We start from the raw sequence: 16,527 nt of genomic DNA on the forward strand, positions 1-16,527 counted from the left end.
CCAGAGCAGCCAGGCACAGAGTGTCGATTGGTGCATCCACAAACCTCGAGCTAGACACAGGGTGCTGATTGGTGTGTTTACAATCCCTGAGCTAGACATAAAGGTTCTTCACATCTCCACCAGACTCAGGAGCCCAGCTGGCTTCACCCAGTGGATCCCGCACCAGGGCTGCAGGTGGAGCTGCCTGCCAGTCCCGCGCCGTGCACTCGTACTCCTCAGCCCTTGGGTGGTTGATGGGACTGGGTGCTGTGGAGCAGGGGGTGGCGCTCGTCGGGGAGGCTTGGGCCGCACAGGAGCCCATGGAGGGAGTGGGAGGCTCAGGCATGGCAGGCTGCAGGTCCCCAGCCCTGCCCACGGGGAGGCAGCTAAGGTCTGGTGAGAAATCGAGCACAGTGCCGGTGGGTTGGCACTGCTGGGGGACCCAGTACACCCTCCGCAGCTGCTGGCCTGGGTGCTAAGCCCCTCATTGCCCAGGGCTGGCAGGGCCCGCCGGCTGCTCCGAGTGGGGGGGCTCGCCAAGCCCACGCCCACCCGGAACTCCAGCTGGCCCGCAACGCAGCCCCGGTTCTTGCTCGCACCTCTCCCTCCACACCTCCCTGCAAGCTGAGGGAGCCGGCTCTTGCCATGGCCAGCCCAGAAAGGGGCTCCCATAGTACAGCGGTGGGCTGAAGGACTCCTCAAGTGCCGCCAAAGTGGGAGCCCAGGCAGAGGAGGCACCGAGAGCAAGCGAGGGCTGTGAGGACTGCCAGCGCACTGTTACCTCTCAGCATGTGCTGTGGTCCTAGCTACTCAGTAGGCTGAGGCAGGATTGCTTGAGGATTGGAATTAGAAGCGACAGTGAGCTGTGATCAAGCCACTGCACTCCAGCCTGGATGACAGAGTGAGACCCTGTCTCAAAAAAATAAAATAAAAAATAGAGTGTAGGAGCTAAATGCATCAGGGTCTAGTGTTAGTTCAGCTTTAATCCAGGTCAACATAAAAGAACAACCCCTGCCATAGCCGTTACATACACCTGCGTGTTGCATGAAATCAGAAATGTGACCACAGAGACAGCAGTGATTCTGTGAAATCAAGAACGCCAGACTTTCAAGTCGAAAGCATTCCAGTCGAAATCACCTGCTGAGCAAGTGTGCAATTTTGGTGAAATCACGTGATCACTGAGTCTTGGTTTTCTGATCCGTAATTTAGAAAAATAATGCCTACATCACAGGAAAGTTTTGAGAATTAAGTTAATAGCATATAGGAATGCTTTATAAACTGTAAAGTAGTTTAGAGATGTTAACATACCTCAAGGGTGTACTGAATATAAAATCCTTAGGAGTGATATAACCTCAGTGTCGTTCTCTTCTATGGGATATTTCCCCAAATTCAGAATATTTAAAATTACATCATCCTCTCCTTCCAACCCAATGAGATCTCATTATCTCTTTTGTTTCTGTCAAGGGTACCACTGTTCCTCCTACTCCAAGACCAATGACTTTTTTTTTTTTTTTTTAAGAGACGGGGTCTCGCTCTGTCATCCAGGCTGAAATGCAGTGGTGTAATCAAAGCTCCCTGCAGCCTTGACCTCCCAGGCTCAGGCAATCCTCCTGCCTCAGCCTCCTGAGGAGGTGGGATTACAGGTGCGCACCACCATGCCCAGCTAATGTTTTTATTTTTTCTTAGATACGGGGTCTCACTATGTTGCCCAGGCTCAAGACCAGTGATCTTTGAATCAGCGTCGACTCCCCTGTCTGCCTTGCCCTCCTGCTGACACCAAAGAGGCAAACACTGAATGCCGTTACTTCTCTTTCTCATGCTGTTACTTTTCCTTCTTCTGCTCAGTCCAGCCTGTGAGCCTTCAGTTGGGCATAGATGCCACTGTTGGCTTACATTGCCTACACTTCTTCTTTCATCATGCGTCTCCTGCCTTCCAGAACCTCCAGTGAACGTTCCGAGTCTTTGAAACCTCTGCCTGCCATGCGAGACCATTCATTTTCTGGCTCATTCTTCCAGTCCAACCTCATTTCTTCTCCCAGAATTCTGTAATTTCCACCCCTGGGCCTGACCCTTTCCGTATACCCGCCTGGCCCTTTGCACCCCTTCTCTTTACGCTTCCTTATCCCATTCATCTGTCTATGCCCATCTAAGGCCCATGTCTTCCTTGAAGCCTTCTCTTTCCAGTCGAGCTAATTCTTCCTGACCTGCTTCTCTGATTCCTTTTACAGTTATCATCTGCATCATACAGCTAGCATTGTATTACACTCTGATCCTTTGCCCACCATTGTTTCGTCTGAATGATGGAATTTCAACAGGCTTGAGTCCCATAGATTTTTCCTAGCTTGGAAAAGTTTTATCATGTATTCCAAAAGATCCAGTAGTTTTTACTCCGTTCATTCAGTGTTTGCCTGGAAAGTGTAATTGCCTTCACGGTACTTACACTATCATGTTTACTTATTTATTTACTTGCTTGTTTTTTATTCTCTCCTCTAGAAGGTAAGTTCTGTTGAGAGCAAGATCACCATTGTATTCCTGTTGTCCAGCTGATCTTCTGTTTGCGCAATACATATTTTTTATATGAATGGACAAGTGATTTTCAAAGACATTTTACAAGACAACCTGGGCCCAAGTGTTGGTTAAAAATGAATCATGTGTGGGCTACCAATGCAAACTGCTCATTTTAAACATGGCTATGTTTGCACTTGCCCAGGCAACCACACCTGTGAGACAAATTACTCCCATGCCTGGGGCCTAGGAAATCTCTTTGGGAAAAAAAATGATTGAAGAGATTATATTTACAGTCTAGAGTGGAGAAAATAGTATTTAATGCAATGATTTTCTATTAGACTTTCAGGATTGGCTGGGGACTGTGGTACATTGCTTCTGTTCTCTGTCACTCTGTTTCTGTGCCAGAAGACACATTGTTTCTCCTCATTCTCTTAGGCAGTGCCGTTTAACTGCTTGTCCACAAATTGTTGCTGGATCGTGATGAGATCGATTAGGAGTTTATACCTCAGTGTAAATTAATGCACTTCCTTCCTTCCTTAAGAATGTCTTGCCATGAAAATATCAGCATGCCTGGTGATGTCATTGATTTAAATGAGGGCACAAGTTCCTTATTTCCTTGCAGATGGGTCCAGACTGTTTGCAGACTGGCCATGGTCCTTGGGCCACACTGGAAGAAGCACTGGGCTAAGTATTTTTTATGCCTGTGATTTAACTTCTCCAATAAACCGCAGCTCTTGTAAGAGATGACGGTTGCTGTTGGGCACGGACTAGATATTCAATGAGAACTTGATGGTGTGGATTGAATGTTGGCTGGGGAGTGCAATGGCTCCCTCAGTACCTGGAACTCCAGTTGCCTCTCCACTCTTCCTATTTAATGACTTCCCTTGCTGTCTCTCACCTGCAGAATAAAATCTTCATCTATCGGGGAAAGGAGTATGAGAGGCGAGAGGACTTCAGCCTGAGGTTGCTAACCCAGTTCCCCAATGCGGAGAAGATGACCAGTACCACGCCTCCTGGGGAAGACATCAAGTCCTCCCCCAAGCAGTGTATCCTTGCCAGGTGGAATATGGCCCCGAGGCTCTTATGGCTGTGCACAGCCCCAGCTAAGCCAGAGAAGATAGGAGCTACAGTCCCTTCTCTGCAGACACACCATCCTCTCAAGCATTCTGATGCAGGTTCCCATTCTGTGTAAAGTCTTTGGGACCCTAACAGCATTAGCTGGTGGTGATGACATAACAAAACAGGAGAGATAATAGACAGATGATGGATATGAAATATACTTCCTAGCCAGATGGGGAGCTTAAGTGGAACATAGACTTCCTATTTTGAATTCTGGATTCTGTTGTAGACTTTGAGACAGTATCTCTGTCCTGGTGGGTTGGGGAGCTAAGACTTTCTAAGACTCGATCATTAAATCAGAGCAGGAGCGCTTACCCTTGAGCTGCTTTTGAAGCCTAACTTTACCATTTACCAGCTGCGTGATGTTGGATTTTAACCTCTCTTATCCTCAGATTCTCCATCTGTGAAAAGAGAATAAGAATATCCCTCATGTAGAGTTGTTGTGTATATTAGCGATAACACATTCAAAATACCTAGCACAGTGCCCAACTGTGGCACTGGATAAACAGACGGGATCCAAAGATAAAGGTAATTCTTGTTGCCTGGGCTCTGAGTCTGGTGATTTCAGAGGGATGCTTGTCCCAAGAAATTGTTTAAATCCATTTCTAAGTACCTATTTCCTGATATTGCATTGATGTCTATTTCCCTATGGCAAGGGTTGTTTGCCAGATGTCTGACCGAAAAAAAAAAAAAAGACCCTAGGATTAATTGTAATCACTGAATAAGGCATTGCGGTGATACACAAAGGAACTCCATTTTCAATGCAGTCCTGGCATTGAGGTCAAAGGGAGTGATTGGTGCTGGTGGCATTTCCGGCTGTGAAGCAGGAGGAACAGGGGTGTTTGGTGTCTGACACCTTCGCGGCCCCAGCCCCTCTCCTTTCCTTAACGAGCTCCTCAGACATGCAGTGCTTCACCGTAAAGCCAGTGATGAGCTTGCCGCCCAGCTACAAGGATAAACCTGTTCCAGAACAGATCTTAAAGTAAGTGGTTTTTCATTTAAAAAAAAAATCTGTGTCTAGGCACAGTGGCTCACATCTGTAATCTCAACATTTTTTGAGGCTGAGGGAGGAGTATTGCTTGAAGCCAGGAATTTGAGACTGCCCTGGGCAACAAAGTGGGACAATGTCTCTACAAAAAAAGAGAAAAGTTTGTCTCTCACTCACGTTTGTTTGGAGTACATCAAAACCAAAGCCTTACATTTATTGCAGTTTGCAAGACCTACTGTCTATTCTACTTTGAGTGTAAGATAAAAGCTTGGTAATACAAAGGGATGTGGGGGTTTTGTTTTTTTTAGGCAGAAGAAAATCAGAAATTTCACACCTAGCTTTCAGATCCCTGAGCTTTTATTTTCACCCAAAAGCATCACAGAGGAGTGGCTGGTCCCCAGTGATGGAGGGCTCATTCCTTGTCTTGAAAAGCCAAATGCTAATAGTATTGATAGAACTGTTATAAAACTAGACTAATGAGATCACAAATGTATGTGTAAGTGCATACACCCTTTTTTTTTTTTTTTTGAGAGACGGAATCTTGCTCTGTCACCCAGGCTGGAGTACAGTGGTGTGATCTCGGCTCACTGCAACTTCTGCCTCCTGGGTTCAAGCAATTCCCCTGCCTCAGCCTCCCAAGTAGCTGAGATTATAGGTGCACGCCGCCACACCTGGCTAATTTTTTGTATTTTAGTAGAGACGGGGTTTCACCGTGTTGCCCAGGCTGGTCTCAAACCCCTGAGCTCAGGCAATCCACCCACTAAGAGACAGGGTCTCGCTGTCAACTAGGCTGGCATGCAGTGGCATGATCATAGCTCACTGCAATTTCAAACTCCTGGGCTCAAGGGACCCTCCCTCCCACCTCAGCCTCCTGAGTAGCTGGGAGATACATCACCACACCTGGCTAATTGTGTGTGTGTGTGTGTGTGTGTGTAGATGGGATCTTGCTGTGCTGCCCAGGTTGGCTGGTCTTGAGTTCAAGCGGTCCTCCCACCTCTGCCTCCCAAAGTGGTAGGATTACTGGTGTGAGCCACCACACCTGGCCACATATACCTTTTAAAATTGTGTGCTGTGACTTTGAGGCTGAGGCGGGTGGATCACTTGAGGTCAGGAGTTCAAGACCAGCCTGGCCAACATGGTGAAACCCCATCTATACTAAAAATACAAAAAAATTAGCCAGGCCTGATGGTGCGTGCCTGCAATCTCAGCTACTCAGGAGGCTGAGGTAGGAGAATCACTTGAACTCGGAAAATGCAGCCTGCAGTGAGCCAAGATCACGTCACTGCACTCCAGCCTGGGCGACAGAGTGAGACTCTGACTCAAAATAAATAAATAAATAAAAATAAAATAAATAAATAAAATTGTGTGCTGTGAAATAAATTCCTAAGTAATATAAAAGTAAGGTGTGAAATAAAATCAAATTGTGCACTTTCTCAGGCCTTCATGTGGAGGCACTATTGATTATGAGAAACTTAGTGGGTAAAACTCAGACCAGGCAGACAGGTGGGTGGAAGACCTCCAACAGATAGGTGGTGTTACAGGTTTTGTTGAAGTCAAGTCGAGGAGTGGTTGTTCTAAGAGAGAAAAATACAGCATTGCTTTGTCCTTCTCCAGCTACTACAGAGCCAATGAAGTGCAGCAGTTCAGATATTCCCGGCCGTTCCGGAAAGGAGAAAAGGATCCAGAAAATGAATTTGCTGTGAGTTCACCCCTTTTGTCCTTTAAGAGGTAAAATTGACGGGCTGAGCACGGTGGCTCACGCCTGTAATCCCAGCATTTTGGGAGGCCGAGGCGGGCGGATCACGAAGTCAAGAGATCAAGACCATCCTGGCTAATATGGTGAAACCCCATCTTTAGTAAAAATACAAAAAAATTAGCCAGGCGTGGTGGCACGTGCCTGTAATCCCAGCTACTCGGGAGGCTGAGGCAGGAGAATTGCTTAAACCCAGGAGGCGGAGGTTGCAGTGAGCTGAGATCGCACCACTGCGCTCCAGCATGGGCGACAGAGCGAGACTCCATCTCAAAAAAAAAGAAAAAAAAAAAAGGTAAAATTGACATCCCAAGTGGAGGTCTTCCACCTGCCTAAAGTTTCCACAGGAGAAACGATGGCACCCCTGGGAACAGAGGCTTCACCTGCTGATTACCTAGACAGCAAGTGCTAACTACCTAGACAGCCAGCTGTCATCTGCATGGAGAATGCTAGACTAGGAGTCCAGAATCTGGACTCTTCCTGGGCCTGCTGCTCATAATGACCTTGGGCTAGTTGTACCTCTCTAGACTTCACATTTCCCTCTGTAGGGTGAGAAGTCCCAAGTAGATGATCCCTTTCAGCTTTAAACATCCAGAATCCTTGAATTTTATGAGAAAATTTGGCTCATTCCCTACAAGGCATTTGAGAATAGAATCTCACTTAACTGAAACAGGGAGTTTTGCTGTTTTCCCTGGGAATTGACCAACATTTCATGTTTTCCTCCTGGGTATTGACCAACATTTCATGTTTTCCTTCTTGCCACCAGACGATGTGGATTGAACGGACCACGTATACGACTGCATATACCTTTCCTGGGATTCTCAAGTGGTTTGAAGTCAAACAGATTTCAACAGTGAGTCATTTGAAATTGGCACTTGGAAAAAAACTTTCTGTCTCCAAATATAATAACAGCCTTTGTTGAATTCCCTCTGCAATTCACACCAGCTTGACCAGCTCCTCTGGTCAACTTTGTTTTTCAAAAGAGAAATAAAAGGCGTGATTGTATAATAGAACTCCTTTGTAAAACTGATGTGACAACGCCAGCCCTAAAGGTCACTCACAGTGAATGACTCTTTTATGTCCAGAGGAGTGGTGTCTGCTCAGCGATCCTGCCAGCACCCAGAAACATTTTTGGAATGCTGCTTTGGAGTTTCCTGTCAATTACATCTTCCCTCCCAAAGCCTGTTCTCTTCTTTTATTCTCCGCTAATCACATCCACAATCACCCTAGACTCCTCCCTCTTCATCTCTCCCAAAAGCTGCTCATTTTACTTGTTTAGTATTGATTAAATCTGTTTTATTTCCCACCTCCTCATTGGCCTCCCTGCCATGCATGGCCTTCTCAGGTCCAGTTACCTCACTGCCTCAGTGGGAATTCCATTAAGGAAATCTCACCATTTCGTCCATTCTCATGCTTAAAGCCCTTCCATGGCTCCAAGTACCTGGAGTATAAAGCCTGTCCTCCTTAGCACACACACATATGGCCTAACTCTTCTGCCCCATCTCCTAGGCAATCTATTGGAACTTTACTGCTCGTCCCATGCTAATTTCAGTCCTCTGTGACATTGGATCGTTTTCTCTGCCTGAAACACACTCTTGCAATTTCTGCACCTAACTAACTCCCATCAAGGTTCAGTTTAGGCACCAGCTTCTCAATGAATCCATCTCTGGAACACCCAAGTTGGGTGACCTGCCCTTTGTCTGTCCCCTGTGGCATCCTGGGCGTGTTTGTAACCTACCATGTTTACGTGTGCTGAGACCCCGCTAACACCATCAGCTCCTCCAAGCCATGAAGTACATACATCTTAATCACTTTTGTATCTGTGGTGCATAGCATGGCACTTAGCCTAAAGTAGGTGTTCAAGAAATGTTTCTTGACCAAAGCTGAACTGAAGTTTGATGTGTTATAAGTCATGGCTAGGTACAGTGGCTCATGCTTGTAATCCCTGAACTTTGGGAGGCCAAGGTGGGAGGATCACTTAAGCTCAGGAGTTCAAGACCACCCTGGGCAACATAGCAAGACCCCCACCTCTACAAAAAGAATAGCTGTGTGTGGTGGCATGTGCCTGTCATCCTAGCTACTTGGGAGGCTGAGGCAAGAAGATGGCTTGAGCCCAGGAGTTGTAGGTTACAGTGAGCTGTGAATAATTGCACCACTGCACTCCAGCCTGGTCAACTGAGTGACACCCTGTCTCTAAAAGAAAAAAAAAAATAGACATTATTCCTCGTTATGGATATGAATTTTGGATGGAGACTTTTGGAATCAAGTCTGGAATAGGAGGTCATGTTGACTGATAACGGGTAAAATGAAGAAGGAGATACTTTTTTTTTTTTTTTTTTTTGAAACCTGATTTTGTAGACATTTCCGTAGTAAGAACTCTCTGACTCTGTACTATGTCTCATTTTCTTTTCATTCAAAATTCAGCCTGTATATTCTAATGCATCCTATTATTTCTGACTTCTGATAACCATAGAATTCATACTAAGATTATGTATGGTCTGAATGCATGGCCTCCAAGATCACTTACCTCTTTTCATGGAGGAAGCATCAAACGTTTTACCAGTGGATATTCTTGGTGGTGTAGAAGTGACTCAGATCTGATATCCTGCTGTTCTCTTGTCGTTGATCTTCTCAAAAGTCTCCAAGGAAGTGTTGCCTAGGAAATGATTCTTACTACAGGTCCAGTTCTTTTCTTCTCAAATTTTCTGTAGACATTTTGTCCAAGGAGTAATCATTACCATAGCTCCCATGTTTAAGTCATCATTCTACTTTGTAAGGAGATTTTAAGTAGCTTATTTTGTATCTTACCAGTATTCCAAAAAATTGTGGTGTCCTTATAAGCTAGCAGTCCCCAATCTTTTTGACACAGGGACTGCTTTCCTGGAAGACAATTTTTCCATGGACCTGGGGTGGGAAGGTGGGGGGTGTTGGGGGATGGGGATGGTTTTGGAATGATTCAAGCACGTTACATTTACTGTGCACTATGTTTCTATCATTATTATATTGTAACACATAATGAAATAATTATCATGTGGAATCAGTGGGAGCCCTGAGCTTGTTTTTCTGCAACTAGAAGGTGCCTTCTAGAGGTAATGGGAGATAGTGACAGATCATCAGGCATTAGATTCTCATAAGGCATGCACAACCTAGATCCCTCGCATGTGCAGTTCACAATAGAGTTTGCACTCCTATGAAAATCTAATACCGCCACTGATCTGACAGCAGGCAGAGCTCAGGTTGTAATGCGAGTGATGGAGAGCAGCTGTAAATACAGATGAAGCTCCCTTCACTTACCTGCCGCTCACCTCCAGCTGTGTGGCCTGTTTCCTAATAGGCCACGGACTGATACTGGCCTGGGGTTTTGGGACCCCTGCTATAAGCTTAACCTTGATTAGCAAATCTTCCCTTTTCTATAGCTTGTGGGCATTTTATACCTCTTCAAGGGAAGAGTTAAACTTTTTTCAGTCTTTACTTGGAGCTGACAAGTGTCCTCTTTCTCCCATGTGCTCTGTCACTCAGGAGGAGATCAGTCCTCTGGAGAATGCCATCGAAACCATGGAGCTGACCAATGAGAGGATCAGCAACTGTGTTCAGCAGCATGCCTGGGACCGGTCCCTCTCTGTGCACCCCCTCTCCATGCTGCTTAGTGGCATCGTGGACCCGGCCGTCATGGGGGGCTTCTCCAACTATGAAAAGGTTCGCTTGGTCCCAGAATCCCCTAGGGATTCACTGACCTGGGTGTCTATGTGCCTCCCTCTGTGCCATTTGCCACTGACAAATTCATTTCCTACAGCTGCTCTAAGAAATGTTCACTTTCCCTTCTGGCAAGTGAAGTGAATGAAACAATTGTCCCTGACTTCTTAGAGACTATCAGCAACCCAGCTGGTATAGAACATTGCCTAGTAAAGCGTCACAGAAAAAAACCCAACATGCCTCTGGTCAAAGCACCTGTTATTCTGTCTCCCCTGAGGGTTATACAAACTAATGGGTGGACCCCGGCACCCAGGCGCACTGGAAATGGAGCAGCATCTCTGGGGATGGCAGAGCCACACTCTCTTTAGAATTAGCTTCTAGGGGTGGGGCACAGTGGTTCACACCTGTAATCCTAGGACTTAGGGAGGCTGAGGTGGGTGGATCACTTGAGGTCAGGAGCTCGAGACCATCTTGGCCAACATAGTGAAACCCTGTCTCTACTAAAAATACAAAAATTAGTCAGGCATGGTGGTGCGTGCCTGTAGTCTGAGCTACTGAGGAGGCTGAGGCACGAGAATCACTTTTAACCCCAGAGGCAAAGGTTGCAGTAAGCCGAGATTGGGCCACTGCACTCCACCCTGGGCAGCAGAATTAGCTTCGAGGACCCCCGCCTGACTTGGTTTGCCAGAGGTTGTGTGGACAACTGATAGCCCTGACTCTACAATTAAATTAGTTCAACTAAGTATTCTTAGTAGAGACACGAAAGCAGTACTCAGCACAACTTAATCCATGGCATAGGGTTAGGATGTAACAGCATTTAAAATACACAACATGCATTCAGTTTATGTTAAGTATAATTAATGGAGGCATAATTTTTCATTGCTTGGTATGTTTTCAGTGGCTAAATATATTTTGAATATAAACTTTTTGGATTTAAATCAATATTTGGCAAGGACACCCCTGTGGAGCCACCTGGAAAGTGGGTAGAAATTAAAGGATCCAGAGGGGAAGGGTGAGCGGCATTAACTGGGTGGCTCTCTTGTGTCCGTGTGTGTGTGTGTGTGTGTGTGTGTGTGTGTGTGTGTGTCCTGGGAAGAGCAGGAGCTTTGCACTCAGTTGCTCCCAGGACCCAGTTCTGGCTTCCAGTTGGCCACTGTGTGCTCTGGGCAACATGCTTCACCTCTCTGAGCTCCATATATCTGCAAAGTGAGAAGAATGCCTGACTTGGCCAGGTACGGTGGCTCATGCCTGTAATCCCAGAACTTTGGGAAGCGGAGGCGGAAGGATCACCTGAGGTCAGGAAATCGAGACCAGCCTGGCGAACTTGGTGAAACCCTGTCTCTAATAAAAATATAAAAAAATTAGCTGGGCATGATGGCGGGTGCCTGTAATCTCAGGTACTGGAGAGGCTGAGGCATGACAATTGTTTGAACCCGGGAGGTGGAGGCTGCAGTGAGCTAAGATTGCACCACTGAACTCCAGCCTGGGTGACAGAACAACACTCCGTGTAAAAAAAAAAAAAAAAAAAAAGAAGAAAAATGCCTGACTCACAAGATAGATCACAGGATGGATTGGAAGATTAAGGGAGACATCCTGTATAGAAGGAACATCAGACAGTGCTTGACATAGAGTTGAGGCTTCACCAGTGTTGGTTTTCTTCCTGCCTACTTGGAGCAGATGGTGTAATTGGAATGTTCTTCATGGGTGGTGACATCTGTGCTCTGTGGCTGCCACTATGGTCATCTTCTTTCTGTCCTTTTTCTCAGCCTCTCAGCCTTCTCTAGCCTTGTTATACTCAGCAGCTAGGAAAGACTCAACACCAGAGACAAATTCTAGTTTGTCCATATTAGGTGCCATAATAATATCCAGTGCTACAATGGCAGTCAATATAAAAATAGGATCTAATTTACACTACTTTTTAAATACTGTAATGCTTTCAGTGTGTACTTTTTCATATATACTGTTTGGTACTAATCTTCATGTATTTTTTCCAAGTATTAGTTTTTACAGAATACCCCCAATCACAGATTTATATATGCCAATATCTGTGAATAATACATAATATCATATGAAGTTTTTCCAGCTTCATATGACAGTGTTCATTGACAGTGTCAATGACAGCTTCATTTGACAGTGTTCTAATTAAAATGAACAAAAAGCTAGGATAAATAAATAAATACATACATACATACATACATTTCGGGACCTTTGGCTTAAAATACTAATGTATTCATTTAATTAATATGTATGACTGCACATTTCTAAACATAAGAAAAAGGTAAACTCATTAATCACCATGATGTATTGCAATCAGTGGGAAGCCCATCGTTATATATTTGATGTAATATGTAATGGTAACAGGTAATAGGTGAAGTATTCTAATCCAGCTCTTTATTCATCGCCAAAGTGATAAGAACACAGGAGCTGTGTGCTGTAATTCATCTCCCCTTTCTGTTCTGAGGCAGAACTCTGCTAGAAAAATGAATTTCAGGGTACTCTACTCCAGTGTTCCCTGATCTAACCAATACTTTGGGAATTTCCATGTGTTCTACCATTTAGCAAAAACAAAATTGTTACAACTTTCAAAAATTTTAAGTACTTGTATTTGAAAGGTAAAAGTCAATGAAAACTTCAGTAAATACTCCTTTTTCATTTATACTGACAGTCCCTCTAAATGTGATCCTGGCTAGAATGAGCTGTTTTGCTCATGTATTATATTGTCATGCTTCTTTTTGGGATAATTATTTCATATATATTCATATTCTCTGTTGTATTAGTTTGCTAGGGCTGCTGTAACAAAGTTCTCCAAACTGGGTGGCTTAAAACAACAAAAACTTCTTGTTTCACTGTTCCACGAGCAAGAAGTCTGAAATCAAGGTGTCACAGTATTGGTTCCTTCCAAGGATGTGTGAAAGAATGTTCCATGTCTCTCTTCCTGGCTTCTGGTGTCTTCTTGGTGCTCCATGGCTTGAGGATGCTCCTCCATGGCTTGTCGATGGCCATCTTCTTGCATCTCTTTACATAATGTTCTCCCAGTGTTTGCACTTCTGTCTCCAAATTTCCCCTTTTTATAAGGACATCAGTTATATGGGCTTAAGGGCCCACCCTACTCCAGTATGTATGACCTCCTCTTAACTAAATAAATCTGCAACAGCCCGACTTCCAAATAGGGTCACATTCTGAGGTACCAGGCGTTAGGACTTCAACATAGGAATTTTGGGGGACATAATTCAACCCATAATGTCTGCTCGCAAGACAGGCTTTGCACATACTTTGTTTGCCATGCAAAATGGGCCATTCACTTTTATAAGTCTGTCCTGTAGTTCCAGGAGCTCTTGGTTTTATATAACGGGGGGTTTGGCTTTCATGGCATTAAAGCAGAAGACTGAAGGGGAATCTGAAGGCTGGTCTTTGAAAGCAGTTTCAGAAATGAATGTTAAGGTCTGGGAAGAAAACATGTCACTCCAATTTTGGACTCTGTTGGAAACGTTTGCTGCAAACTTCTATTTCTCTTTACTGATGAATTCTGTCTTTAAAACAGTGCCCTATATAAGGCCTGTGTTTGGAACTTAAGTTTGGGTTTTATTTACCTGTTATAGGGACTTAGCTGGGCGGGGGGGGCGGGGGTCATGAGTGTTTACTGACGAGCATGGTGCTGATGTATAATAATAAGGGCAACCAGCATTTAATATTTTGAAATGTCTTTACATCTACATCTCATTTTCTTTTTAAAATAGCATTTGGGATAGGGGATTAGTAAGAAAGTGCAAATATTAACCTTCACTTAATATAGGAAAAAAGCATGATATAGCCAATATCACGGGACGAGAAGAAAAACTGTCACCTCCGTCTCCTGTTTTTTAACTTTTTACTCTTTCCTTTATAATATCTATGCACTTAATTTAATGATTATCCTTGAGATATTGCCATTTCGCCTTTACTTTTTTCTTTGGGAAAGTTATTTTAACGAATGACGTTTTGCTTTGTTGATGATGATTATTTGATTGGTGTGTGTGTGTGGTGGGCTGGTGACTGTTAAGAATGTAGTTTTGCGAAGAATTCGCTAATCAAGGAAAGACCACACAATAGCACACACTTTTTTGAATTGCCCAACATAGTATAAGAGCTCTCCCAGGAAAGGGATGCATTTTTAGTTAGACACACCTGGTTCTTCAGCACAGGACTCATGTTTCACCCTTCCAGGCTTTCCTGCACAGATAGGAATGTGTTCCAATTAAAACTTGCATATGCTCTGTTTTTAGGCTTTTTTTACAGAAAAGTACTTGCAGGAGCATCCTGAAGACCAGGAGAAGGTTGAGCTGCTAAAGCAACTAATAGCATTACAGGTACAGGACAGCTTTCCTCTGCACTCCTGGGGAGGCCACGGTGTGGGACACCCATTATTCTCCAGGGCTTAAGTCTGCAAGCCCACTCAGGGTTACTTTTCTTTCTTTTTTTAACCCTTGTGAAACCACCACCTATGTATGTATTTGTTTGCTTGGCTGGCAGTTAAACGGCCCAGGGTTGACGGAGCCTTCTTAAAGCTGAGATCAAAGTTCATCAGTTGGGGCCAGGCACAGTGGCTTATGCCTGTAATCCCAGCACTTTGGGAGGCTGAAGTGGGTGGATCACCTGAGGTCAGGAGTTCCAGACCAGCCTGGCCAACATGGTGAAACCCCATCTCTACTAAAAATACAAAATTAGCCAGGCATGGTGGTGCATGCTTGTAATCCCAGCTACTCAGGAGGCCGAGGCAGGAGAATCATTTGAACTCAGGAGGCAGAGGTTGCAGTGAGCCGAGATCACGCCACAGCACTCCAGCCTGGGCAACAGAGTGAGACTCCATCTCAAAAAAAACAAAAAAGTTCATCTGTTGGTTTCCTGGCATGTGTGTCCAGCTGACAGATGCTGGCCTCATTTTTTTCTCTCAAGACTTCAGTGGGCAGTGGTAGAAAACATGACTACCAAATTCAGTCTAAGACTTGAACCTATCAGTTGCTCATCCACGGAAGTGCCCCAGGACCCCGTTAGATTTGCCTCATCCCACAGCCCTTCCCCAGTTTAGGGCCAACCTGTATTCTTGGTGTGCACATTTTCCCACATCATTGACCAAAGTCCATCCAGTTCACAAGCCCTACACTGAGAAGTGGCCTTCCCATTGGCCAGCACCGTGTCTAGCAGTTTACCTTTCCACCCCGTCCCGCCCTTCCCCAACCAAATCAAAACGATCCCCCTTCCTGAAGCACATTGCACTCATTTTTTGCCCTTCTTTCCAGATGCCCCTGCTAACAGAAGGGATCCGCATTCACGGGGAGAAACTGACAGAGCAGCTGAAGCCGCTGCATGAGCGGTTGTCTTCTTGCTTCCGGGAACTCAAGGAGAAAGTAGAAAAGCACTATGGGGTTATAACACTGGTAAGCATGATCTCAGTAGCCTTCACACCTTTTTCTAGGCTCTGTGACCTTTTTTGACACTAATTCGTTTTTCAGATTCCAAATGAGTTGTAATAACTTAGCTATGGCATGGAAATAGTGGGGCTGGTGGGAGAGAGTGTGTTCCCCTCTTGGTGACCTTGAACAGTCTTTGTGCTGGTCAGAGGTTCTCCAACTTGAACAACTATCAGAACCTCCGAGAGGGCTTGTAAAAATACAGATGACTGAGCCATCATAATCCTGAAGTTTATGATTCCATAGATCTGGGGGTGGGGCCCAAGTAGTTGCAATTCTGAGAAGTTCCCGGGTGATATTGATGCCGCTGGTCTGGGGACAACACTTTGAGAACCACTGTACTAGACATCAGGCCAGGTGCAGTGGCTCACAGCTGTAATCCCAGCACTTTGGGAGGCCAAGGAGGGCTGATCACTTGCGGTCAGGAGTTCGAGACCAGCCTGGCCAACATGGTGAAACCCCATCTCTACTAAAAATACAAAAAATTAGCTGGGCGTGGTGTCAGGCACCTGTAGTCCCGGCTATTCGGGAGGCTGCGGCAAGAGAATTGCTTGTACCCAGGAAGCGGAGGTTTCATTGAGCTGAGATCACACCATTGCACTCCAGCCTGGGCGACAGAGCGAGACTCTATCTCGAAACAAACAAACAAACAAAAAAAACAAAATAACTCAAAGTTTTCTGAATCCTAGACACTGGTTATTCTCGTGCTGGCTGGCCAAATTCTTACATTTTTTCCTAATCTTAGAAATAGTATCTATTTTGATGAAAAGTGTACAGTTTTCACGCCTTTGAAGGGAAGAAGGAATTGTGAATTACATTTCATATGCATGTAGCTGCTTTCATAATTGCTTTTGACGAGCTCCTCACAGCTACAATTTTCTTTTCTCCTCCTGAGCAGTTCAGTGGATAGTGCATGTACTAACCTTTTCTCTCCAGCGAGTGATGGTGTAATACGTTCTAGCTTTACTTATCTGCATTTTTTTCTTTGAATTCATCCTGTTCTCTTTAATGGTCTTACACTTTTTGTTTTGTTTTGTTTTTGT

At 44.9% G+C, this 16,527-nt stretch overlaps 1 protein-coding gene across 1 annotated transcript in view; it reads left to right on the plus strand.

The window, feature by feature from the left end:
* Window positions 1-16,527, plus strand: part of DOCK5 (dedicator of cytokinesis 5) — a 232,513-nt gene that overhangs the window by 202,470 nt on the left and 13,516 nt on the right. The window contains exons 41-47 of the mRNA XM_055295734.2: window positions 3,392-3,533; window positions 4,507-4,588; window positions 6,209-6,293; window positions 7,111-7,197; window positions 9,864-10,040; window positions 14,300-14,383; window positions 15,314-15,451. Of these exons, the coding sequence (XP_055151709.2) occupies window positions 3,392-3,533; window positions 4,507-4,588; window positions 6,209-6,293; window positions 7,111-7,197; window positions 9,864-10,040; window positions 14,300-14,383; window positions 15,314-15,451 (795 nt within the window). The remainder of the gene's footprint in view (window positions 1-3,391; window positions 3,534-4,506; window positions 4,589-6,208; window positions 6,294-7,110; window positions 7,198-9,863; window positions 10,041-14,299; window positions 14,384-15,313; window positions 15,452-16,527) is intronic.

This window comes from Symphalangus syndactylus, chromosome 10, assembly GCF_028878055.3.
Source record: "Symphalangus syndactylus isolate Jambi chromosome 10, NHGRI_mSymSyn1-v2.1_pri, whole genome shotgun sequence".
Lineage (NCBI taxonomy): Eukaryota > Metazoa > Chordata > Mammalia > Primates > Hylobatidae > Symphalangus > Symphalangus syndactylus.